The following is a 27,826-nucleotide window of genomic DNA, read 5'->3' as shown; positions in this document are numbered from 1 at the left end:
TACAGGTGAGAGAGCAGGGAGGAGAGGATAAATTAGGGAAGAACTGCTGCTGTTTACATGACTGCCTGTCTGCCTTGGAGATCTAAATATTTAGGGATTAAACAGCAAGTATAAAGTTAGTCCCTTTTTTCTGTTGTCAATGGGAAAGAAGTTTTGTCAACTGATATGAATGGCAATAAGGAATCTATAGCGCTGAGCCCACAGATGAGCATAATTAACACGACAGGAGCTTCTTAAATTGTTTTGAGGTAAAATGAAGTGGCCATCTGGACACTTTTTTCTTTTTTATATTTTTAGGGGAAAAAAATGCCTATTCATTCTCATAGTGCTCCTTACTTCCGCCTCCAGATATTTTCATTAAACATAGGTGAGGAAAATTTATTTTGGTATCTGTATATTGGTCCTAGAGCAATTATTATTAGCAGTTAATTGGGATTTATTCTTGTCATTTTTCTGAAATATTATCTTAGCGCAAAAGAGTTTTGAAAATAAATTACAATGGCAGTTTCATATGTGTAAAAAAAGGAACTGCATGTATTTTTCTTAGCCTTTCTACAGCTTTTCAAAAATTGTTTCTTAGATTATTCCTTTTCACTCTCTAGGGCAGGGATTGGCAAACTATGCCCAGGCCAAGTCAATCCTGTATCTTATATTTGTTTTGTATGGCCCCTGAGCTAAGGACGGTCTGTATTAAAAAACATTTGATAGTCTGTTTTGATAAAATAAAAATCTTTCAACCAACCTTAAAGAATTCCGTATTTTTAAATTTCCCAAAGAGTAAGAGCTATGAATTCCTTGTGTAATTTTGAAATCTCAACTTTACATTTTTGCTCTTTGATTACAGTAATATTTGAAAAATTTTTTACTATCCATTTGGGATTTCCTCTTTTTGACTATATTAACCTCTTTTTGTTAATCCCTGTTTAGAAATTATTACTTGGGATAATAGTTTGGATGAACAACTAAGTAGTTAAATTCATAACTTCTTTTTCTCTTGGAACCTTGAATTATTTTGCTGCTGTAAAAATCCATTATCCTTTCTATTTTGTAGAATGTTTCCCACTATTGTGCCGTTATCAGGAAAAAATGTCAGTGCCCTGTTATAGGTGTCCAGTATTATATTGAGAGCTAAATTATGATATATGCAGAGTCCAATTTTTGACTGTCAGCATAAGTCAACCTGTTGAACACTATGGTTTATTTTCTGAGGTATTATAGTCCTTAATGAAGTATATGGCATTTATTGATTCACAAATTCACTTTAAAGTCATAATGAACTACTAAATGGAGTGTCTTATGTATCATTTAATATTTTTTCTTACTTGAATTTCTTAGGTACAATGTTAGCTGTTCTAAAAAATTTGCACTTAGTCGTTGGAATCGTAAGCCTGATAATCAAAGTCTTGGGCATCGTGGCCGCCGTCCAAGTGGCCCTGATGGGGCAGCAAGAGAACATATCCTTAGGCAGGTCTGTAGAAACCTTGCTTCAATGTACAATACCCTTTTCAGAAATGCAAGGAAAGTGCAATGCTGTATTTTACTTGTACTACATTTTCCAGCTTCCAATTACTTATCCATCTGCAGAAGAAGACTTGGCTTCTCATGAAGATTCTGTGCCGTCTGCTATGACAACACGTCTGCGCAGGCAGAGTGAGCGGGAAAGAGAGCGTGAGCTCCGGGATGTGAGAATTAGGAAAATGCCCGAGAACAGTGACTTGCTACCAGTTGCACAAACAGAGCCCTCTATCTGGACAGTTGATGACGTCTGGGCCTTCATCCATTCTTTGCCTGGTATGTAGTCCAGCACTTTGGCCTTAATATTTTTCTTGTGCATTCACACACAGGAATGATTTTAGATCCATCCACACCTGCCGCACAAAAGGTCTAGAGAAGTACTTATGTATATGTATTAAATTAAATGGCATTTGCTATTGAAATGTGATCTCTTTCCTCTTGCTTATTCCCTCAGCACAACTGGGTATTTTTTCATACCCCCCAAGTCGATAAAAACTGACTAGTCCTGCTTCTGCTGTGACACCTCAGCCGGTGAAGATATTAAAGGTGCTCTCTTCTCTTCAGTCTGATTTCTCTCGAGAGGTCAGTAGAGAGATTGAGTCAGACACTTCTTCCCTTCTGCTCTTCTATTTTTCTATTCTGTTTCCTCATTTCCTAATTTAACCTTTTAAAAAAGAAATAAGAGAGACTATAATTTTTTACATTTTTGAAAACTAATCAAGACCTTTTAGAATATGATAAATTTTGGGTTTCTTTTTGAAAAACTCAGGCTGCTTCTTTGAAAAGAAGCTGCATTCTTTGACTCTTTGCAATAAGTAGACATCAAGAATACTTCTGAAATTTGCTTTTTTAAAGTAGACAACTAACATTCAGTTATGATATTCTTTTCCAATATTGAGGGTAACTTTCTTATTTATGTTTTCTGCTCTCTCATTTTGGTATTCTTCCCATCAGCTTAGTCTTTATGTTCATTATCTTTTTTCTTTAATGCAACAATAAGCTTTTATATCCACTTTCTCCAAGGGGTTGGCTATGAAAGACAGCTGTACCTTTTGCTCATGATGAGACTCACACTGGTTATATATGTTAAAATAATATATTTTTTTAAATCAGCAAATCTTATTCACTTTGGCCTTATGAATATGGAAAACAAGATTTGAAAATGTTCCATTTTGGTTTTATTGTAAATCATACCATTTCTCTTGAAACAAGCTTTCCAGAAAAATAATCCCCTTTGAACTTGTCTACAGACTTATTAAAATTAATCCAGCTATTGTTGCTAATTAATCTTTCTGTGAAGGTGACCACTATCTCAGAATCAAACTTGCAGCTAATGAGCTGTGTGAGCGAATAAAGTATATTCCGAAGTATTACTGCTTTAAAAAAAAATCTGTCAGCCGTTTCACTTTACATACAGAATTCTATGAGATTTTATTAAATTTGTTTTTCAATAGCTTGTTTTAGAAATGCTAAATAAGTTTGTTTTTTTAGAAAAACAAGATATGGTCACTTTCAAAGAAAGAAGAAATTATTTAAAGAGGGATACATTTTTCATGGGAAGATTTTTAAGCACGTACCTAAAAAAACTTAGGTGTGAGTTAAGTGCTGACCATATGGGTTTAGAATCTGCTTTAAAACTGATGTATTAGAGGATGGCGAGTCTTTACTATGTTTGTGGCTTTAATATTTAATGAAATAAATTTTAGATTTTAGACCAATATAGATGTCTTCAGAATTAACCCTGGAATCTATACTGATCCCCTGAACTAGACTTTGATTCTATCATCTTTAGTAGTCTTAGTCTTGCAAGTGAACATGAGCTCTTTGTCAGCCAGATTTCTCATTTGGGGGAAAATATTTCTTTTACTTTGGGGAGGAGGGTTGGTTCATACCTTGAGGAAAGTGGTGAAATAATTAACAAGTAATAGATAGTGCTGAGTCTTCTGTCACTTCATATGATTTTTTTTACGGCTAATTTTCTAATTTTCCCAAGCTACCATTTGCTATGAGGCTACTCATGGCTGGCTACTTTTAATAGAATAAAGACTAGCTAGCTCCTTTGTCTTGTTCTTGCTTTGAGTTAAAAAAAAAACCATTATTGCTTATAACTTGAAATGCTTGTCTTCTTGAGTTCATCAGGACAATTATGTTGCCAGTTGTTTAGAGAACATTACATGTCATTAAAAGGAGACTGCTTTATAATTAAGAATTGCTTAGGACTATTTGCTTAATATAACTCTGCTTTTCTTTGATTAAACGGGAGTATTTCCAAACTGCTTTGATAGGCTAAATAATAAGCTTATTTGTGTGATCATTATTTATCTTCTTAAAGTTTTTTCGGAATAATTCCTGTAGCTTAAGGTAAATCTCCTATCAGAATATGCCTTTATCTTCATTTCTCTATGTTCCTCTGGCCTTTTGAGCCTCTCAGCTCATTCGGGGCTTTTTTATCCCGCAAGTAGTCTTACTGCCACGTTTTTTTTTTTCAGAGAACGAACAAGTTTGTAAATTTTATAATCTCTTGTATTTTGTTTCTTTCCAGTTGAGGATAGGCTTCACTCTTTCATCAGGGCACCTATTACTCCTAGAATTTTCTCCTCTCTTTGTGTAATGCCATCTTGTGAATTATCCTGGTGAGGCCATAATAGAGCTAGTATGCAGTACACCCCAATCTCAGAGCTGTTACCAGAGTGCAAAATTATTTTCTTCTAAACTTTCGTGCATTAAAAAGTTCTCTATAAAAACGATTCTTTTTATTTTCAGTTAATCGCAGTTTTCTTCTTTAACTCTTCCTTGATAGTGTACTGCCTTTTGCAAAGATCAGTTTATTCTGTATTTATTGATCTGTGAATCTGCAGATTTGGTTTCTCTGTAGGCTTATAAAATAGTAATCATCTAGAAACATGACTCTTTACTAATTTTCATACTAGTAGTGGGACTTGATTATTCTGTAGTATTGAGTGGCAGGTGATATCTTTTCACCAACCTTACTGAGGTCATTTTTTGTGTGAGGTGGGCTTGTTTGGGGTTTAGCTGGAAAAGTGACTGGATGCTTTCCAAATTCAGCTGGGACCCATGTTCATGCGCAGAGGTCCATGCCCGTCCTGATGGCTGCTTCTGGTGATGTAAAGCCAGCTAAGCTGACTGGTTGCTGCAGTTGAGATGTATGTTTTGTACATATCCCTAGGATGCCAGAAACCATGGAACTTTAGCACAGTATATCTTGAATGGCTAAATTTTTATAAAATTCTATTTTCCCTAATGATTTTCTGGGGCTGTATTTGCTTTTTCTTTTTTAAGTTACTTTATTTTTTCATTTCTATACTAACATATAGTATAACCACCTTTTTTTTGTGGTTGGCTTAAGCAAGTTGTGATCTAAAATTTTGAAGCTAATGCATTCATTTTGATCATGCTGCTTCCCCACTTTTCATTCTTTATTATTTTGCTAAATTTACTGCCCACCTACAAGAAAACATTTGAAGAGGGATCTCATAATGCAGAGGAAAAGGAAGAACATGCTATATATTTTCCTCATGGAGAACTCCTTGTTTCTATTCCCAAATGTAGCTCTTATGGTCCTCATTACTTCTCATTGCTCCTATTTTTTGAATCTAAGTAAGCCCTACCCTATCTTTCTCTCTCTTCTTTTCTTTCCTGTGTTCTTGTGAGTACGACTGAAGAGAGAAGAACATTAGTTCTTTCATATAAAGTGGATGAACTCACAACTAGATGCAAGATTAGTCAGTTTTGTCTGCCCAGTTTTGAGAGCTACCTCTGGGAAAAGAAAAGGGGCTTTTTCTATGGTGAGTAATCACATTTTAACTATATAGTTTCTTTTTATGGTAAATGGATAAAACCATAACAATTTTGCATAGGGTATTTTTGAAATGTCAGTTTTTAAAAGTCTGATAAATTATTAAAATAGAGAAATTGATAAGCTGGCTGCTATATAGAAAACAGGAAATATACAGCCAACGGAGAAGATGGCAAATAACCAAAAGATGGAAACACAGCTGAATACAGAAAAAAGTTTATATTACTCTTACAGATAATTTCTCTCTAGCAGATTTTATTTTTTGTTCCTTGTTTATTCACTCATTGTCCTTCACTTATCCAAAAAATATACATATCTAGCACCTACAATGCCTTGTGCTTGGTGCTGGGGTTATAGGTATAACATTATCTTATGTAAAACAAGAGAGTAATACATTTGCAGTAGAAAGATGATCATTCCAGCAAAGTTGTGGTATCCAAATGTTTAATGTAACCATTTCCATTTTTTATTATGTTTTTGTATTTTCCCTTGGAATGTCGATTTGAATAGACTTTAAGCTATACTTATTCTTAAATTCATTTTTATAATTTTACTGTCTAAGCAAGTTTCTACATTTTCGCATTCTCTCCTCTCTTGGTTCCTTAATTTATTAGCTTCCTGCTGGTTTATTTATCCTTAGTGGGAATTTTATTCAGTAACCTGGTTGTACAAAATTTGGTAGATTATAAAAACATTTGAGGTTCAGCTGCATGCTAGCATTATTTTTGTTACCAGCTAAAGTACCTGGCTTTATACTGAGAGCTGAAATATTGGTTATTTGGCAAGATTAGCCAGCAAGCTTATAATTTCAGTGAGAATTTATATTTTCTTATTGAAAGTGGAGATGAGTCCAGTGATATTAAGATTCGAAGTTAAAATTACAAGTCAAGCAGTATATTTCAGCAGCATTGCAATAGAGTGATACTATAATTTTGATAGATTGGTTCGGTCCTGAGTGAACAATAAAAATGTTTTAGATATGCTTGGCAATCAAAGGTTGTAAATTAGAATAAGGTACAAATGAAAATGAAAATGATACTCTGGTACATAACAAAATATTTCTAAATTGTTATTTAAATGGTAGAATGTTATGTTTTATTCTCTGTTCCTACATGTGAAGGATATATTATAGAATGATAAGTTCATGAGGTATAATAGTTAATCCAAACTTGTTATATATGTGACATTCTTCGAGGTAACACCATCATCCTTTTGTGAAGGTATGGTATTTCTAGATTGATTAATCTGTACATTTTACCTTTCTCTTACTAATTATTTCTTTAATATTATTTTTAGAACAAGAATTCCAAGTAAATTGCTTTACCTGGATTTTGTATTTGTTCTTATTTTCAGAATGCCAAAATATATTCTCTTCTTTAGGAGTGAACTCAAGACTACCATAAATAAATTTCATTTGTTTCTCAGGCCTGTATTTCAGATACTCAGACCCAGTGAGAGCATAACTTTGACTGTTAGGAATAACATCTAATTGTTGTATATAATTCTAACTTCCTCTGGTCATGCTGCAGGCTGCCAGGATATCGCAGATGAGTTCAGAGCACAAGAGATTGATGGACAAGCCCTTCTCTTGCTAAAAGAAGACCATCTTATGAGTACAATGAATATCAAGCTAGGCCCGGCCCTAAAGATCTGTGCACGCATCAACTCTTTGAAGGAATCTTAACAGGATCATGAGGCTTTGAGATAACAGCAGTGTAACTCTTCTTAAACAAACTTGTAAGGTAAAGGCTCAGGTTGGCCTACAATATTATCACTTATTGTGGTGGATAGCCAAGCACATTGGGATCTCTGCATCAAAAGTTGACATTTCTTCTACAGATATTATAATTCATCATACATTTTCATAATTAGCCAACATTGGTGAAATTAATTTTACAGGTTACATGTAACATTGAAAGACTTGTTATAGAGGGCCATGATATTTTTCAAAAAAACGTGTTATACTAGATAATTTTTAAATGTAATGTTTATCATTAATATAAAGAATCCTTTTAAAAGTAATTTAACGATTTACATTTCTCCTCTTTTGATTATTTTCTTCTACAGTTTTCTACCCTATAAGTTTTCTATAGGTTGTCATGAGAGATAATTTAGGAATAATTTAGGAGTCCAGTGACTGGAATTGTTTGCAATGAGTTATCAGTATGCATTTAAAAAACATGTCTGTTAGAAAGTTGCTTTGTCTATAAAAAGGATTGCATTCTAGCATGAATAATACTGATCTGGAATGAAGAAGAGTTCGTTTCTACTCCAAACTTGACCAGGAATTTGATGTGGCTGAGAAAGTTTCACTCTTAGTTTTTGTATATTCAGAGCAGTGGTTCTCATAGATCAGTTTTGCTACCCAAATACCAGGGGGCATTTGGCAATACCTAGGAATGTTTTGATTGTCATAGCTTGGCGGGGAGAGAGGGAGGGTTGCTACTGGTATCTAACATAGGAGACAGGGATATTGCTAAATATCCTACAATGCACAGGACAGCCCTCCACAACAGAGAATTATCCAGTCCAAAATGTTAGTAGTGGCAAGGTTGAGAAACACTGATGTAGGAGTGATAAATGTTTCTCTTTTTCATCCAAAGGAATATTTTTAAAAGATGAAACATGATAAGGAACACATTATACAATGGAAGTATTCCAGATAGGTAGCATTCAGTGTTCTGCTAAAGTATTTTTCCCAGTTTATGCATACTAGAAGAAGGGGATAAAAATTCATTAAATTGGCCTGTAAAATAAGGACTGGCATACAAATAATTTGACTCTGAGGTACTGATTCATATTGTCTTTCATATCTCTGTTCTCATCTGTACTGATGAAGGCATAAAATACCTTATGAACCATTGTACAGCCTTTTGGCAAGGCAATAGTTTGTAGCAGGTATGTGTTTGGTCTTCACATATTTTCTGATGTTGAACATGCTGGGTCTAGCTAGAATACATACTCCTTTTTTCTTTACTACACCCTTGCATGCTTCCTACAAAGCACTTACCAAGTGATATCTCTTGAATAATCAGATCTAATTTTGTATGTACATGTTTTAGGGGGAAAAAATTTAAAACAGAACCTGTCACTGAAGTTAGTGTTCTATTAGATTTATGACACTAAAACAAAATTGCTGTGGGAGCCCTGAGGGCTTTATAGTCCTGGACATCAAAAATGTGTTTCAATCTTTTTTTCTCTTATCTTTACTATACAATGGAAATGTTTTAGTAACTGGAAGAACACACAGATATTTAGCAGAAATTCAGTGAGTGAGGAAGAGTCCAAGGGTTTCAGTCATTGTCACTGCTCTTTTCAAAGATTGTGTTGAGCTAGTAGAAGACTAAAGATGTCATTAAAGACATCACAGATATTTATCTTTTGGCTTTGTGTACATTAGAGAATGTTGATTATTTTTATACAAAAATACGGCGGGTAATTTTTTTAATCTTTAGATGCCTCTTGTTTGAATGTATGCTTTGTGGGATTCTTTTGTGTAGTCATGTTTTAAAAAAAAATGTTTACTGATAGTTACGTGTAGGATTAGAATGTGTAATATAGTGTAAGGCTCACGTTCCAGACCTACAATAGCTTATAGTCTATGTTACATATTTCTTTATATCACATTTTAAATTATTGGATTAAAGTTTCAAGGAAAGGTAGGTACTCTGTAGTCAGTTTTCATTGTGACAGTTGTCACACGATTGACTTTTCCCCTGATCTTGCAATTTGAGAACACTAGTATAGGCTAAGCATTAATAGGAGATGGCCCACTGTATGAGGGGCGGGCACAAAAGGAAACCTACCCTGGAGTTAAAACTTTATTGTAGATAATAAACGAGTAATATAAAACTGATCATTTGGAAATAGATTTCCCCTTGCAATAATGATTACCTCCCATAACTATATTATCTATAACCTTTAAGGTATTAACTTTGAACTGTGTTATAGGTTCTCCCTTTATTTACTCCCTTTTCTAATAGCAGTGATTATATACTTACTAAAAGCCCCTGTGCCTAGCACTGTGTTAAGTATCCAAGAAAGCTTACAAGAGGGGTTTCCATTTGAGAGCACCTTATAATCTTAAATCTTATAATAATCTTAAGACTAGTTCAGATCTTCTCTTGTCTCCACTCAAAACATACCGGAAAATATACTTGCTTTTTTCAAGTGAGTTGTTTTATTTAGAAATGGCTGATTTGCTTTTAACTGGTAGTTCTCACCATTGATTCACCTCTCTTTCTGTAGACAATTAACCCATCTTAATTTCAAAGCTTCTGTTATATATAAAGGATATAGACGATAACATTGGGCGTCCACCTCTCTCCTGAGCTTTAAACAGTTTTAGTGTGATATAGGTGGGGAGAAAGCTATTATTTTCATTTTCCTTCATTTCACTATTTGTTTTAGGGTTTTGATTCAGAGGGAATGACAAGCAGAAAGGGGATATGGGAAGTTCTTCTTGCTTTTGCTACCTAAGTTTGCATTTTCTGACTTCTTTAAACTGATATGCACTCTTTTCTTATTGAGAGAAAAAAACCCTACAAGTTTGAAATTTTATTTCCTTTAAGTCATGTGTTCCTAAGAAAGTAAACCAACAGCTGGTTTGTAAAAATTACTTTTTACGTGACATGGATTTTCATCAAGCCTTGTGTAAGGATGTATGTGTCTGACACAGCTGTGCAGCTTGTATAAATTAGTATAGTATGAGACAGACTTCTCTCCCCAAACCTGTCACTTTTTAAGTGGCATTTAACAATTTCCATGATGGTACTTTTAATTTGCTGTGGCATCCTCTAACCAGACATTTTTTTAGTCCCAGTTTAAGGGCTGTCACCTAGAAGTAGAGAAGGTGGAATGAGAGGGAGGAAATGTTAGTGAAGAGACTTGAACGGAGAGAGGTGGGCAAGAGACTTGCCACTTGTTTACCCCGCTTCAACACTGAACAAATTTCTGCACTTTCGAAGTTACTGTTCATGTTTTACCTAGTTTTAAATAGAAATGATTTTTCTTAAGTAGCCCACTTCCTATTTTTGTTTCCTGGTGTGTTGAAACACTTAGAACCGTATGGAATAAGTATTGTGCTCATTCCTTTGAGTAATCTTCATATATCCAGTGTGAAATTATAGTCAGACACTTATTCAAATACCAGTATTAGACTGAAATCTGTTACAGCGCCCCATATCACTGACTTGTTCAATTAAATGTTATAAAGTCCTATTATTTGTATTTGCAGGGTTTTGGTACCACCATGGCATAAGTATGGTAGGGAGGCAATACATACATTACTTAGTCTTAGATTGTATTTACATGTGTATAAACAATTTTGGAGAGAATAAACTATTAGAGATGTATGTGAATGATGCTGTCCTCACAACCATATCGAGCAGATGAAATCCTGACTAGATGCTTCAGACATTTTAAAGATCTATTTTCAGCCAGCCTGGTTCTAACAGCCTGGTTATATTTTGTGGTTTGAAGACCCCTTATCCTTGGTGATTAGCAGGAGCACACCCTGTATATATGCGGCTGGCACTGAGAATTACCTAATAGCATGGAAGGGCCTTAACTAAATCCTTACCTCCCCTAAAGCCTCTGGTCCCAAGAAAACTCCAGGTGAAGACTTTCTTCTTCAAGAGAACTTTGCCTGAAAATGCACAGAAGATTTTGTAATAGGGTTAATTTTAGGGAGGTAACTGGGGCAGGGCTTTCTAATACCTAACAGTCATGTTTTAATGAAACCTTTGGGCAGTGGAAACTGGCCCATCTATGCACAGTGTTTGCTCAGTCTTTCCTGTGCACCATATATGTAGCTAGCTAGGCCTTGAGGAAGGTTTTCCAGCGGGTAGGATAGAGAAGCAGAGGAGACAAACAGGAGGAAAAGCATTCCGAACCCAAGAGGACAGTACAGTTAACTGAGTGAGGTTGTGTGTTATGGATATGGCCTTCAGTAGTTCAAAATAATAAGTTGTAATGGTTGGATCACAGTTATAGCAATAACAAGTTATAGTTTTTATTATGTCAGGATTTACCTGTAATCAAACTCATTCTTTTACTCTCTTTATCAACTAATAGATGAGTTAGTGATTTTTGACTTCTGAAAAAGTGACATTATAATTGGGGAATATCTGTCAGAAACTCAGTGGTTAATCATTATGACTGAGTTATCAGAATTATAGAGAGTCTCTACTTTCAGATACCACAGTTGAATCAACCTTGGAGATTTTTATAAAGAAAAGCATTTTTAAGAGCATATTTTATTTGCTAGGTCGTATGTCAGTCTAAGAATTGGATGACTAAGAGCTATAGGTTTATCTTTATTAACGTGATTTCAGTAAACACAAGTGTACCTCTGTTTCTTTGCTATATATACAGTAGTGTGGATCATGACGTAAACTGTTTAATCCACATTCATCAACATATCTAGAATGTTTGATTTCATCTGAAAGATTGTGATTCAATTTAGATAAGCACAAATACAGTATTAGGAAAAGTAAATATGCAGTCTTACTAAAATTTAATTACAACCTATTAAAAGCTGTACATCTTTAAAAGGATTCTTTGGGAAGATATTTTTCTTTTGCTAGAAGTCAGAAAATGTATCACTATAATTTCCTTCAGAGCAGCAACACAAACCATTTGACTAAAACATGTTAAAAATTATATTACCTTCTTTGGAAAGTTTCCTAAATTTTAAAGAATTCTAAAGTTTTACATATTATTTTCAGAGCTTAATCTATTTTAAAATAATACTATGAGAAAGCTTTTTTTGAAAGTTGTAAAATACTAATACAAATATATTTATCATCATCATATTCCAGAGAAAAACATTTGGCTTTTCCTAACTTTCACCTTAGTACACACATAATTAAAAGGGTGTGACCCCTCCTTTTCAGGTCTGACGCCCAGCTTCCCAAATGAAAGTTCTCCCTTTCTGCTCTAACACATGAACACACGCCTTTTAAGCACCATGTTTACGGAAGCTTTTGGGAAATGTTTTCCATGAATGTTTCATTTTCCCTTTTTCTTTTTTTAAAGTTTATGAACATTTTATTTAAAGATGACAATTTTACTCTGTTAAAGAGGTACACTAGAAAACTATTTTTTTCTACCATCTTTGAAAAGTATAGTTATGCTCAGTGATACTGCTGGCATAAATATGAATCTATAGAAAGAAAACTTGTGCAGAGGTTTTAAAATATATTGTTTAAAAGAGGTATAGTAATGAATGAGTTTTAATTTGTAAAAAAGAAACCGATATAAATTTAAACCAGTTATGCTAAGATGGCATAGTTTCAAATTTAAGAGTACTACAGTAAGTCCTTTAGACCTCCTATTTAAATTGACTCCAGTAATCTGCTTAAGGATTAATAGTAGCCATCAATATTGGCTTAAAAGTTATAGTTTAGGGAACATTATCAGTATTAAATCTGTGCTTTTTTGGAGCTTAATTTGAAGGAGATGGAGAAGTTGGTGTTTCTGAGGGTTGTGGTGAAATATACATCAACCTATTTTAGAAAGAACTTTTCATTGTCAGCCTTGCTTCAAGCAAACCAGAAGCATCCAGTGTTTAAAACCTTTTGTTTAGAATGCTTTGTTAAGTCATAATTCTTTTTGTTTTAGGTAGTACTAAATAGTCTACTCCAATAGTAAATAACAGATGAATATAATCATTAAATTAATATGACAAATAATTGGGGTTTCATATCCAGTTGGTGAATGAGCTGTGTGTGATACTCTACGCAGTTAATTCTTAACCTGTTTCCTCTTCTGAATTTACAGTATGGAGCCTATACTATTCAAAATGTTGATTTTGGTTTAAATCATCTCGGAGGTACCTCCCAGATCTAAAAGTATGATCCTAGGCCACATAATGGGGTGTTTTTAAGTTGTTTATACTTATCATTCCTTTTTTTTTTAATAGTTCATTTCATATTTCAGAGCTTTTGCTAAAAGATACTAATTTTTAAGCATCATTTCCTAGGTCATCAACAGTCTTTGTTCACCTAAGGAATAAGGTAGAAAATTCATATGGACAAGCAAATGAGGACATTTTATTAAATGCTTCTTGCTAGTTAACCACTGGATATATGAACATATATGAGCACTATTATTTATGCATTTATCCATTCATTTAGCAAACCATTTGACCACTTACTATGTGCCGTGTGGTGTACGTGACTTAAGGAACTAGTAATAAGTAAACAAAATCTTCCCAAACAAAATTTTGATTGTAATTTAAACAAATAATGGACATAATTATCATTACTTAATGTACTGAATGTAAAGTTGGAACTGATAGGGAATTTTTTTATGCATTGGGGGAAGGATTAGGCTAGATGACATCTAGGGATCTGAGTGAATCACATCAATTCATATAACATTTCATATATAAACATCAATCAACCTGATTATGTTACAAAATTAAGGGTACCTAACTGACATTAAGGATTTACATTTTGAGACTGTTGGGACAGCCCATATTTCTAAGAATTATTTTGACACTTGAACCTATTCCGGAGGTGTTGCTACATAAGGTGTGTGACAGAACAATATTAAGAAGCTGGTACTGACTTATTATATGTTTTTAACTACAAAAGCTTTATACCCAGTGTTGACAGTGAAGTAATTTTCTAAAACTGAAAAATCTCAAAGGAGATTGCTGAACAGGTTATTTCTTATTTTGTTTTGTTTTTTGTTTTTAAAGCAAGAAAGATTATATAAAATATAGTTATTACAAATATCTACTTTTTAGAAAGCACACATGTTACATGGTAAAAGGAGGGTTTTCTTTAAAATGCAGGAGTGGTAAACAAAATAGTTCCATGTTTAAATTGATAAGTACTTGGGAAATAAACATTGAATGAGGTCGATTATTAACTAGGCAGAGATTCCTTACCACTTGAGGGTTCTGTGAATTACATTGTAATTCCTATTGACACAGCTTTATATATTAACATCGCTTATACTAACATTCTCTATAAAGATAAAAATTGGAAATAACTAATATTAAAAAGACCTTGTATGCATCAGTTTTTTAAACCAGGAAAATGTCTACCTACATGTAAGATTAGAATCTAGAACAAACTGAAAATAGGAACACTAACATCCAAGTAACCAAGCTAGTTTGGGTTTAAAAGTTTTTCTATGGCACTGGTTAAAATTTACTTTCAAAATGTTTTAATTTACTCAATTTTTCATGTATTTTATGTTGTTAAAATATATATTGCATATACTTTTTGTATATGTATTCTTAAAATTTAGAAAGTCAATGGAGTGTGCCAAGATGGTATAATTTTAGATGTCTAATTTAAAAGATGTTTAACCAGCTTCCCAGTCATCTCATTTCAAAAGCTTGATAGGTTCTAAAAACTATCCTCAGAGTAAGGAGTGAGCTTGTGAAGGTCTGCGTTGTAGATGGCAATGTGCAGGATGGGTACAAGACACTGGTGGCAGACGTTTCAGGTTTCTTTTTTGAATTAGTGCTTTTTGTCTTTTTGCTTGTTAAAATTTTGTTGTTGATTTAACAAAGGCAAACTGTTGTGATAAATTTTTTTTTTTATGTTAAGTATTGATGCTTTAAGCACATGTTAACTGATTTTTTTTAAAATTCCTCCTTTTGGTTCCTCCCATTGTTTTAAAAAAGACTTTCAGTTTATCCATCCTGAATGAACAAAGCATCACCAAGGAGAAAAGAAAACATTTTTTTTTCTTTACAGAAAACAAATGTTAAGATTATATATAGTTGTATTCTTTACATTGGATATTGTATTAGAGTCCTCCTTACAGGAAATTAGTTTTAGCTCTTTTAGCATTAGCATTCCTATATTGGTGTCTATAGCTACAGTTTTAAAATGTATAATCTAAAAATGAAGTTAATTTTGCATTATAAGAGCACACCATGATCTATGTAAAAAGATTGTCCATTTGGTGTATTTTTTTAAAAAAGAAAAGGCACTTTCATATTAACAAGTAGCATGTGTATGAATTTTAGATTTTCCTATTTGTTGTGTCTGTATTCAGTGAAGTAAAATTAAGCATTCAAATGTTTGTTGATGGCAACATTAACTGTTAAATTAAAGCACCTTATATTCTGCTGCTTAAACTTGCTTGTAATTGCACCTTTGTTACCTGCACATTTTCACATAGAATATTGTTATAACGTTGCTTCATGTGGGTCTGGATGGAAGGTTAGTGGGCCTACAGGATCATTTATTTATACTGTTTATAATTCAATAATATATTGTAGACCAGCTGTTAAGTTCATTTCTTTACAAATAAAAGCCTCTTCCATTTGGCTGGTCTATTGAATAATTTCTTTTTTTCTTTAAGCTTATGAGGCACGGGGAATACATTTCTAAGTAAACAAACAAAAAGCTTAATGAGGGGTTTGAAAAAGTTATAACTTTTCCTGATTTAAAATCTGCAGAGTATAAATCTTTACTAATTAAGTGCAATATATTTTTAGATAATGATCCCATGTTATTCAATTAGAAAGCAATACATTTAGAGGAAAAGTAACAGAGTAGAGAGAACAAGGTTTAGATACTGCAAAATTAGACAGTGTCTATGTAGTTTAATGCATAAAGTGACTGTTATTTTGCCATTTGGACTGCTTTATTCCAGTAGTTCTCAGCCGGGGGCAATTTCACCTACCAGGGGAGATTTGGCAATGTCTGAAGACATTTTGGTTGTCATGACAGGAGAAGGAAATGCCACCAGCATTCTGCTAAATATCCCACGGACAGCCTCCCAAAATAGTTATCCAACCCAAAATGTCAGTAGTTCTGAGGATAAGAAACCCTACTTTACTTTTACAGTGTGATACATTGTCAATGTAATTATAATTTGACATGCAAGTGACATATAACTTAACTGAAAATGAATCTGGTATGTCATAGAAAGAGACCTAGTCACCACTCTCAATTCTGTGAAGTAAGCAACTGAAATTTTGCAGAAATATTTGCATTAAAAACATTTTTTTGTAAATTAGCTAGGTTTAAATTGAGCTAACTTTCTTCTTATATTAAAGAATATTCATACCATATCATTTTAAGAAAACGATCTTGAATTTCTTGCTTTGAATTTAATAAAAATGTTTAAGTTTGTATCATAGTTGGCAGTCAACCTCAGATTTACATAACAGTTTGCATCCAATAATTTTTTGGGTAACGAACATCAGTATGGTCAAATGTCAACTCGTTTATTTCACTTTTGTATTAAATTAATATTTGTAACATGCAGTTTTTCTGAAGAGGTATAAACATTTTTCTTGGAATTATTTTGTTTAAAAAAAAAAAAAAACCTAAATAATATCGTAGCCCCAAGAGACACATTCTGAAGATTACTAGGGGGAGGAGGCTGCTTTGGTTCAGTTCATTCTTTATAGGTCCTGAGTCATCATTCTTTCCTGTTTGTAAAATGATGATTCTTATTGTAGCTGTAAGTTTTAACTATTTTTACCATGGCAACATATTAACAGATTATTATTGATATAGGCTTTTCAATTTGCTCAAGATTATGAATTGCAAGTGGAATGAAGCAGCATTTCCAGTTGACAAATGGATCCACAGGTAATGCGATGTCTCTTAAATTAAGCTTGTGACAATTAAACCAATAAACTGTAGCAATGAGAAAACTATTGACAAAGTACAACCACGGAATGTTCATCTCAATATATCCTGGAATCTCTACTTTAAGTATAAGGATAATTACTTGAAACAATACAAATGGTAGCCAGGTACCGAGAAAGCAGATAATGAGCTTGGGCAAGAGTGTTTTTTTAGAGTTCACAGTATAACTAGAGTGGGATGAAAAGGGGAAATATAAGATAGTCTCATTCATATAGGAAGTTATCCTAATAGCTTGTACCAAGGTGATAACTTCTGACCAAGAGGTTATAAAAGCCATAAATAAAATCATCACCATGGAAAATGACAGCCAGTAACTTTGAATGCTGATATAGAAAGGACACTGATAAGAATTAACATTCTGTGCATTCAGGTTTTGGGAGATAGACGGATCTCCCAAAACATAAACAAAGACTGAAATCCAAATTAAAATCACTGTAAAGAAATAAAATAATTTTTTACACTTAAATGCAAGCTTGGTGGTTTTAGAGAAATTCAAGTAATAATCGATATAAGCTATCAGGAAAACTGGATAATGCAAAAAGCCATAAGTAAAAGAAATAATTTGAGTAAACAGGCAGATGTGATATTTAGTAAACCTAATGCCTAAAAGTACAAAATCTCTGAAGTAGCATATAATGGAAATGTTGACCAAAAGTAAAAGATCAATGAATGCTAGCGAAATACAAAAATATTCCATAAAATTTTGATAGGTGCTTTTTCTTTTCATTCCTAATGTGAGAATATTTAATAATATTTTTCCAAATATAATTAAGAATAGGAGACAGTTACCATCTAAGGGCTGATTTGTTTGATGTAACTGGTACTGAAAAGAGCAGTTCTCTGAAGAAAGAGCAGTCATATTTTTAGTTAAATTTCAGAAGGCTTGCTGAAGTACATACGATAAAACACTGCTTCGCTTATTTTCCATCCCTGCGAAGAAAAGTAAAAAGAAAACCATGATGTTATCTTGATGCTATCTCTATTTAAAACTTCACAGTGCAAGCACCTGTATTCCCAGAAAGTCTAATTTAATCCAGTCATCTCCCTAAATAAATATGTAAATAGGAATTTATATTTCTCATAATACTTAGAGATTACAGAATATGAGGAAGAATTAATGTGTATACTTTGATCATTTTTTGAGACCCAGAATGTCCAGAACTCTCAGACCTATAACCATAATGTTACATGTAAATTATTAAACTTGTAATAAGTACAGGTTTTAATGACCTGTAAAAAGATAAAATACTTTTATTTACTGGAGCCAAAACACAGACTTAAAATAGCAGCCTGATGGTAACACTCAGAACAGTCACTGATAGCTGCTAACGCAGTCCCACTCTGACTCTAGACAATGTTACCTCACCCCCGCTTTTCGTCTCTTTGTGAATTTTAGAAATAATGCTTATGGGGCCCTCTAGCAATTTTCAAAACTTTTTAGCTGCAGGACCATCATTCAGATTAAATCTCTGAAGCTCAAAGACATAAAACAGATAGCTGAAAATAATGGGAACACTGGTAAAGGAAAGGAAGATAAAGATTTATCTCCTGGGCATGATCTTTCAGGTATGGCACCTGGAGAGAAGAGACAATACAGAGAAGGAATAGGGACTGAGTATGGATACCTGAGAACATTAAGAAGTGCTGGGTAAAGGCAAAGGAATGGGAGTTGAAGCCTGCGTGATAAATGCATTCGGAAGCAGGAAAAAGAAGGTGATGAAAGGTCAGAGAGGAAGAAATCAGGAAAGGATAGAATAAAAGGAAGGAAATTTGAGAAATTTATCCTAAAAAAGAAATCCAAGTTGACCCAAAGTTGTTCAACCACAAGTGTTTATAAAATAAAACAAAGCAATATAAACAGTAACAAACTCATCCACAAATGCCAACTGGAAATGAGTTAAAAATGATACGTGGTACATCCTTATGATATACTATTATGCCATTAAAAGTGTTTCTTGACTTAGAGGAAGACTTATTTTTCACTCCACCTTTTCTATACTTGTTAAATGTTAAACCCTGTGAATTTGTTGCATGTTAAAAAAATATAAATTTCCACAATGTTTAGTTAAGTGAACTGTAGGTTACAAAATTATGCAGGAACATGTCATCTAATTTTTGAGACATACATGTATATAAAAAACTAAAAAGGTATACACATTGACTTAATATGGTACTATTATACTTCTGAGTCTTTCTTAATTTCTCAAACTTTAAGGAAAAAATACGGGAATATCAAGTCTGAAAAGGGAAAAAACTGAATTTGACTAAAAGCACATAACCAATGATTAAATAATTTCAAGAAAATAATGAAAATACTGTCTGAGAATAAAAAAAAGAAATCAGTGTGGGAGAGGGCTATCAGTCCTGTTGACAGACTGAATCCTAACTTGACTAAGTCTTTCTCCTAGTTGAGAAGAGAGTTGAACTTTCGGTGTTTGTCTTTTCATTCTCCAATTTTAGCAAGAATCCTGCTAAGTCAGGTTAGCCAGAACCTCTCATCTTCAATATCTGACCTCCCCTGGTAGCAGATTCCTCATCCCTTGCCCCTGGGCGACATGTGATCACCCTGGCCTGCCTTCAGCAAGAATCCATCTTACCCCTGGCATTTCCTTAGTGATATTCCATCCACTCACCCCCTCCCTACTCCTTTCCTATGAGTTCCCACTTGTATCTGGAATCAAGCCCAATCTCTTTCCATCACTGCTAAACCATACTGTCGTGGTCCCTACACCTTTGCAGTGGTCCTGAATAAAGTCTGTCTTAACATTCTTCAGTCATGACTATTTTTCTTTAACATACTCTCATGGCCATAAATCTACCGTGTCATAAGTTCACTTATTAAGGTACACAAATAATGGGTCTGTTTACACACACGTGTGTGCATATATGCAAAGACAGTTATAAAAAATCATTTAGTACCTATAGTCATAACTATAGGTATAAAAGAACCAATGAAACAAGTTTTCTTGTATGCTCAACTTATTTTCTATACTCAACTATACCACGTAGTTTAACTTGACCCTCTCCTGAAAAAGTTCCATTCCAGATTTGAGATATGATATACAAGGACCATGGACTCGTGATTACAACCTTGACAAATGCCACTGGCCTTAGATGTGTGTTACTTGGATAAGGAGTGCAGATGGAATGATAAGACCACGTGCAGCCCTCCTCTGCCAAGAAAAAAAACAGGCCTAGTTTTAAATAGCAAATGTTGGTTTAGAATGGGAGTAAGGAAGGGAAGTAGTGCGGGCTTATATTTATAAAGACCCATTTAAAAAAAAGTACCTTTGGAGTCATGATTATCTGTATAAAATCACTTCATCCTTAATAATTCCTATTAAAATAAGCTAAGGAATCCACATTTAGGCAACATCTAAGGGATGTTACCCAAGTTTCCATTTCATCACTGAATCCCAGAGTGGGGCCAACTGGAAGGCCAGAAAAGCAGGCTAGTCCCTGGAGAAGGGAAGTAACTCTGAGTGTCTCCTAGGAGCTAAGGAAGGCCATCAAAGGTGCAGGAGGAGGAGGAGGACCAGCTACAGCCACCAAGGCACTAACCAAGAACCTCCTTAGAAGAGGATGTGAAGAAGGAAGACAGGTGTCTGAAATGGAATATGTAAGAGAATCATAAAGCTCGAAGAAGCTTTCAAGATGGGGGGTGAGGAGGGGGAGGATACCCAGGAAAGATGTGCAACTTGAGGCAATAAAAAGCACCTGAAAGGAAGTGTATCAGAAAATGAGGTTTGGGTCGTTTTATAATGGTTCCTGAATCTCATAATCATGGAAATCAATCAATACTTTTTAAGGTGATACCAATTTTATACCCCACTTCTCCTTTAAAACCACTAAAAAATATTCAAAATTCAAACATTTTATTCTTTAAACCAACTCCTAGGATAAGAAAAGTCTTTTGACAGGCAACCTGTCCAGAACTGTCCCTTGAAAAATGTTCACATTAACTCTAGGGATTCAGAGATTGATGAGATACAGTTCTTTTCCTGAATAATTTTTTAAAGAACTTATGAACCAACTCATATTGCTTCCATACAACTTAAAAACTTAAGGTAGAAGTCCTGTCAAGGCATCATTGGGCTTGCTCTGTGACCTGGCCAGTTTAGAAGTATTAGCAGGGCCTGAAGGAAACAAACCATGATTTCTTTTCACTGACCCAGTGTCTGCTTTTCTATTTATAATCCAATTAATTCTTTAAAAAACTAAAACACCAAACAAACCCCACCATACTTACTCTGCTTTCTCCAGTAGGTCTTTCTTGGCCGATAACCTTCCTATTTTACTTCGGTTTTATGGCCTTCAATTATCTTACTTTCTCGGTTCCCTGCATAGCAAAATGCCACATGAATAAACATTGCGAAAGACAGAAAACAAAAATAACCATCACTAACAGCTATCTTAGTAATTGGAGTTCCTTATAACTGGCTCCAGATCTCTGCTTAGAAAAGCTATAACTTTGTGGGATTACAGCCAGTAACTAACTGCTTATAATCTTTCCAGCAAAAGGAAGAAAAGGGACACTTAGATTGAGAGTCCACCAAAGCCCCTGAGATATGGGTGCATGTGATATGGCATCTATTTTAAGAAATCTTGCTCATATTGTAGTTTCACCCATGGGTTTTGGAGTGTAAACTAGCAGTTTTCATCCTGTTTGGTTACAGGACCCTTTGACACATTGCATGTTAGCATAAATCATATTTTTTAAAATGAAAAAGTAAGGTAGCACTGTTGGACATTTCACAAATTGCTTTAGTGTCTGGCTCAATAGCAGACAGCTGAATTCTCATCTATACTTAAGCAGTTGCAATATCACACCACGTAACTTTTGAAAAGTCCTCTGTACATTGATGATTGAGTAAAAAAATCTCTTTTCTAAATAGGTAGTAAACTTAATAACTTCATAGTAATATTATAATCAGTTGTATTATGCATACTCAGAAAAGTTTAACAAAACCACGTGCATGAAACAGTACAATGGGAAGATGAGCACAGCTAACATGGTCTATTGCACAAAAAAACGGAATTAGCTCTAGCTGGATTTGCTGATCCTGATGAGTGGAGAAATCCTATGGGAGAAATTGTGTATTGAACCTTGCCCAGGGCTTTTACATACCTTTCATACATTCCTTACAGTAATCATAAAAGGTATGTATTATTTTTCCCCAGGAGGAAACAGGCTTAATAAGCATACTTCCTGAGATTGCATGACTGATAAGTGTTGGAGCTAAAGTGCAGTCTCGGGTCTGATTTCAAAGCTTGTGTTCTGCAGTGAGTCTCAATGGCTCAGCTCACAACTGGAAATGTAGAAAGGGACCCAATTTATGTATGTGAAAGAGCTTTACAAAAGTGACATTCAAATGACAGTGATTATGTTGATTATTGGAAGTTTCAGCAAGTTTTTTTTTTTTTGCAGAAATTGGCAAGCTGATTCTACAATTTTATATGGAAATGTAAAGGACCTAGCAGAGCCAAAATAATTTTTAAGAAAAAAAGTTGGAGGACTTACACTACCTGACTTTAAGACTTGCTATTAAAGGTACAGAAATAAAGAGAGTGGATATTAACATAAGGAGAGTCCTATAAGTCAACAGAACAGAAGAGAATCCAAAAGTAGACCTAACCATTTATAGTCAATTGATTTTCAACAAAACTGTAAGGAAATTCAGTGGGGAAAAGGACAACCTTTTCTAAAAATGGTACTGGAAAGTGATATCCATATGGGAAGAAATTAACCTTAACCGTTAACCTCACACCAATACAGAAAAATAAACTCAAAGTGGAGGATAAGATTAAATGCAGAAGTGAAACATATTTCTAGGGAAAAAAAAAAAAAAAATCTTTCTGATCCTGCATTAGACATATTAGTTTCCAAGGGCTGCCATAACAATTACCACTGGGTGGCTCAAACAACAGAAATTTATTCTTGCACAGTTCTGGAGGCTAGAAGTCTGAAATCAGGTGTCAGCAGAGTTGTGTTCCCTCTGAAGGCTCTGGAGGAGAATCCTTCCATACCTCTTACAGCTTCTGGTGGCTCCTAGCATTCTTGGCTTGTGACAGCATCACAGCAATCTCTGCCTCCGTTTTTACATTGCCTTCTCCCCTGGTGCATCTCATTGTGTGTCCTCTCCTCTTTTTGCAAGAACACTGGTCAGGGGATTTACATCATACCCTGATCTGGTATGATCATACCTTAATTACATATGCAAAAACCTATTTCCAAATAAGGTGACATTCTGGACGGACATGAACTTTGGGGCACACTAGTCAACCCACAACACCAGGCTTGGCTTTCTTAGGACATGAACTCGTGCAAATACATGAGTTGATAAATTGGACTTTGTTGAAAAAACAAACACCTCTTCGAAAGCATAGTTAAGAAAATGAAAAGGCAAGCTACAAACTGGGAAAAAATATTCACAATAAATATCTGACCAATGACTTGGATCCAGAATATAAAAGAACTCTTACAACTCAATAAAGTAGCCCATTAGAAAATGGGCAAAAGGTTTGAATAGACACATTGGAGAAATGCAAATGAAAACTCCAAGCAGGTACCACTTCACACACACTAGAACAGCTAAAATTAAAAGACTGACGTGTGTTGGCAAAGAAAGAGAACTCAGACGTTGTTTAAATAGTTTGGAGGTTTCTTACAATGTTAAACATCCAATTACCATTTCATCCAGTAATACTACTCGTAGGTATTTACTCAAGAGAAATGAAAACTTACATCCACAAAAAGACCCACAAAAGTTTGTTGCAGCTTTATTTGCCATGGCTTCAAACTGGAAATATTCCATATACTTGACACAAATGAGTACAGATGGTTTGCTTTCACTTATATGGAATTCTACAACAGCAAAACAAACCTATCAGGCTGGACAGACCACCAGTGGAACTCTGGGGCCAAGCGGAGGCAGAGGAGCACCAGGGACTTTTGTAGAGATGAACGTGTTCTATATGTGGATTGAGATGGTAGTTCAACAAATGTATATACATTTTTCAAAATTCAAATTACACTGAAAATGAGTGCATTTTATTACATTTTTAAAGGCTGTACATATCAGTATTGGATATGAAATTAAAAACCTAGAATTAATTTAAATATCCAACAATAGGAAATTGGCTGCATAAATTATGACACAACTTCCACTGAAGATGGTTTTTTGAATAAATGTAATTCTACTCCCTCTCATACCACTAAAACATCAATAAATTGAGTTTGTAACTGATTCTAAAATGAACAAGCAAACCAAATTTGTCACATTTAAGGACACTAGGGAACCAAGTCATTATGTTTTTAAACTGGTAAATACAGGGAAAGAATCAAGCATTTTTCCTGTCTTTTCTATACTAACTGTACTACTTGGTGACAAAAAAAGTGAGAGGATATCTACTTTTTTACAAGTACTCTAATAAGTGAATAAATAATAATGAAATTTGAAAACTGTCATTTTGGGACCCCTTATGTACTTGTGGAAGCAGCCAATGGTCATCAGCAGCTACGAACACCCAAGGGAGAGATGAAGGATGCACCACTACCTATGAAATGGACTTGCTAAAAACTTAGGACCCGATTAGCCTGTAGATTCAACTATTTATGTACAAAAAAAAAAGAGCACAAAAGAACATGTTAACCCCATGGGATGCAGTAAGCAAAATCCAGATGGTGGTAAACTCTACCGGACAGAGAACTTACTTCTTCAAATAAATTATCAACAACAACACAAAAGATTAAATGAGACTAATGATAATAGCAACTAAGTGCAATGTGTAGAACTTATCTGAATTCGTTAGAACAAAGAATTACAACTGGGAATTTGAACATTGATTAGAAATTTGAGGATATCAAGGAATTACTAATTTTTGGCATGATAATAGTATTTTGTTGTGATGGGCAGAATTGTGTTCCCCCAAAAGTCCTATGTTGAAGCCCTAAGTTCTAGTACCTCAGAATATGACTGTATTTGGAGATGGAGCCTTTAAATGAGGTCATATGGGTGGTCCCTAATCCAGTCTGACCAGTAGCCTTATAAGAAGGGGAGACACCAGGGATGGGTGCACACAGAGGAACGGTGATGTGAGGACACAATAAGAAGGTGGCCATCTGTAAGCCAAGGGGAGGTCTCAGGAGAGACAAACCTGTTGAGACCTTGATTTTGGACTTCGAGCTTCCAGAATTATGAGGAAATAGATGTCTGTTAAGCCAGTCTATGGTGTTTGTTATGGCAGCCCGAATACATATGGTTATTTTTAAAAATATTTAAAAACTACATACTGCAATATTTACAGGTGAGATGTTTTCTGGAATTTGCTTTGAAACACAGTATGTGTTTGGTGGGCACTGATGGGAGTGTAAATAGGGCAGGACTGTCTATGAGTTAATGGTTATCCTATTTGTGTATCTGCTTGAAATTTTTTGTAGTTTTTTTTTTTTTAAAGACATGAACTTCCAGGACAAAAGAATGTGAGAGTAGACACCAGGAAAAAAAAATCCAGAGGCTAGAAAAACAATTGGATGAATGGCAAATGACTTAGCATCTTGCTACTCAAAAGTGTGGTCCAAGGAACAGTAGCATAAGCATCATCAAGGAGCTTGTTATGAATACAGTTACAGAATCTCAGGTTCCAACATGGATCCATTGGATCAATTTGCATTTTAATAAAATCCTCAGGTGAATCTCATATACTGATAATAGACAAGAAAGCTAGCAGTGCTGATAAAGCACAGTGCCAACCTAATTTATACCTCAGGACCCTCAAAAGGCTGAGGAACTGTTGGCCCAGATAACTTTGAAAAGGGATGCAAAGATGGGGCAAATGAAACAAACAGGTCCCAGATCCCTTCCCTGACTCAGTGCAACAGGCGACTGTCTCGCCCCAGCTACGGACTAAGAATGGGGGTTTTCTCCTCGGGCAAGTGTAAAACAGGGTCTCTGGACTGTGTGGGAAGAGCTGCAGACAGAGTGGTTCAATGCTGAAAATGGAGTCTGAGTAAAAAAAATATACATATCGAAAGTTGAGACTTCTCTTCCTCACCTGGATTTCAGGAATACCATTATCCAAAACATAAATATCCACAAGTCCTCCTCTAGTGATCAGCCTAGATATAAACAGGTAAAAGTACTGACATTGAGTCTTCCCTACGGACACATTCTAGATAGCACCCTACCCAAAAAATATGACTAGACATCCAAAGATCCTCAGTCAAAGAAAATCTCTACTATGAAAAGTCAAACCCACAAGCAGAAAAATAACTTGGAGGAAAAAGATACCATGCTAGAAGAAAACTTTATTTAGAAATTCATTGTTTTCAGGGAGAAAATATTGCATCCATGGAACAAAAGGAGGAAACTGTTTAAAACAACAGAAAATAAGAAGACACTCTTGGGAAATAAAAATATGATGGCAGACATGATAAACTGAACAGAAGTTAGAAAATAAAGTTCAGGCCATTTCCCAGAAAACACAGAATAGATGGAGAAAAGGATAAGAAAGAGATTCAATCCAGCAGGTGGAAAATCTGAATAATGGGAGTCAGAGAAAGAGAATAAACCGAAGGGGAGCAAACCAAAGAAAAGCATATAATATTCTCTAGAACTAATAACAGTAAGAGTCCATCAGTGGCCACCTTGATAGAGGAAAACAGACCCACACTGAGGCACAGCAAAAATTTCAAAACAATGATAAGAGAAGAGATTACCAATTCTCAAGACGAAAAAACAGATTTTATAGAAAGAATTAAGAGTAAATCAAGGGAAAGAATAAAGGAATTACCCTGCTTTATACAAGAGGTACTACTGGATAACCAAGTAGTAGATGAGGGGAAGTATCTCTTCAAAGAGTGTTCCAATTTCTAAATGAAAAATAAATCTCAGATTTAGCATTCCACCATTTTGTAATTAGCTCTTCTCCCTCAACCTCCTATCCCTGAGTTAAGAGATGTAGACATTAAGCACCTATTGCTATGATCATCACAATGGGAAAGAAACCAGACATTTTGTGCCTCCTAGAGACTAAACCTGAGTCTGATCAAATCTCTGGATCCAGCTGCCAATATGCAAGAAATATGGAGAACACAAAACTGGAGACAATCCAGCTTTCTATCAACAAATGAATGGATAAACAAAACAGTGGTATATCCATACAATGGAACACTCCTCAGCAATGAAAAGGAAGCAACTGTCAGTACATGCAACAACACGGATGAATCTCAAAATAATTATGCTGAGTGAAAGAGGCCAGGCTCAAAAAGAATGCTTTATGATTCTATTTACATAAAATCTTAGAAAATATAAACGCACCTATAGGTGTGTTAGCTATCCTGATGGGGTATTTTCATGGGTGTAGACATGGCAAAAGATATCAAATTCTACACATTAAATATGTGCAGTTTGTTGTATGCCAATTATACTTCAATAAAGCTGTTTTTAAAAAAGTAAAGAGATACAGAGGACAGAGGGACATACTGAGCTGTATTGTATCACGAGTGTGCAATCAGCAAAAGTCATACTGTGGAAAACTCTAAAGGTCCAGCGGTCTAGTTCTTCAACAGAACAAGGGAGAAAAAGGCTTGGAGAAGTCATCTATACAGTGAAAGACATGTAAAAAGACATCTTAAATAATGTTTTAAAGGGTAAAAAGCGGGGAGAGGGGCTGGGGTTTGGAGAGGTCACACGGAAGGGGCTGACAGAGCAGTTTTAGTTCTTTATCGGAGAGATAAGTTACAAGGGTGTTCACCTTATGATAATTCATTAAGCTCTACATGTTTGTGTATGCGTTATGATTCTGTATCTTATTTTTCAATAAAAAGATATTTAAAAAAATCAAGGTTGGAGTCAGGCTC

General features: G+C 34.7%; 2 protein-coding genes across 13 annotated transcripts in view; one reads left to right on the top strand and one right to left on the bottom strand.

Annotated features, from left to right (window-relative positions):
• Nucleotides 1-27,809, top strand: part of PHC3 (polyhomeotic homolog 3) — an 80,874-nt gene extending 53,065 nt beyond the window's left edge. For 3 of the 10 annotated variants that reach the window (XR_439155.3, XR_001516781.2, XR_001516783.2), the window contains 6 exons: nucleotides 1,336-1,468; nucleotides 1,560-1,791; nucleotides 6,862-7,074; nucleotides 16,831-16,905; nucleotides 20,459-20,584; nucleotides 22,394-27,806. Coding sequence is in view for 5 of the 10 variants with exons in the window: in XM_006910819.3 (XP_006910881.1) it covers nucleotides 1,336-1,468; nucleotides 1,560-1,791; nucleotides 6,862-7,016 (520 nt within the window). In the remaining 5 variants the exon portion in view is untranslated. Of the gene's footprint in view, nucleotides 1-297; nucleotides 368-1,335; nucleotides 1,469-1,559; nucleotides 1,792-1,969; nucleotides 2,098-6,861; nucleotides 16,380-16,830; nucleotides 16,906-20,458; nucleotides 20,585-22,393 lie in introns of those variants that run through there. The other 7 variants (XM_006910819.3, XM_015588534.2, XR_003046032.1 and 4 more) reach the window with 6 other exon arrangements.
• GPR160 (G protein-coupled receptor 160) overlaps nucleotides 16,515-27,826 on the bottom strand; it is a 30,935-nt gene continuing 19,623 nt past the window's right edge. For all 3 annotated transcript variants that reach the window (XM_015588539.2, XM_006910823.3, XM_025046075.1), the window contains 2 exons: nucleotides 21,215-21,304; nucleotides 16,515-17,895 (listed from right to left, as the gene is read on the bottom strand). In XM_015588539.2, the coding sequence (XP_015444025.1) occupies nucleotides 16,808-17,824 (1,017 nt within the window). In that variant the 5' untranslated portion in view covers nucleotides 17,825-17,895; nucleotides 21,215-21,304 and the 3' untranslated portion in view covers nucleotides 16,515-16,807. The remainder of the gene's footprint in view (nucleotides 17,896-21,214; nucleotides 21,305-27,826) is intronic.

The sequence above is a fragment of the Pteropus alecto genome, unplaced genomic scaffold, assembly GCF_000325575.1.
Source record: "Pteropus alecto unplaced genomic scaffold, ASM32557v1 scaffold33, whole genome shotgun sequence".
Classification (NCBI taxonomy): domain Eukaryota; kingdom Metazoa; phylum Chordata; class Mammalia; order Chiroptera; family Pteropodidae; genus Pteropus; species Pteropus alecto.
The sequence above is the reverse complement of the archived record's forward strand: the minus strand, read 5'-3'. Positions and strand labels throughout refer to the sequence as shown.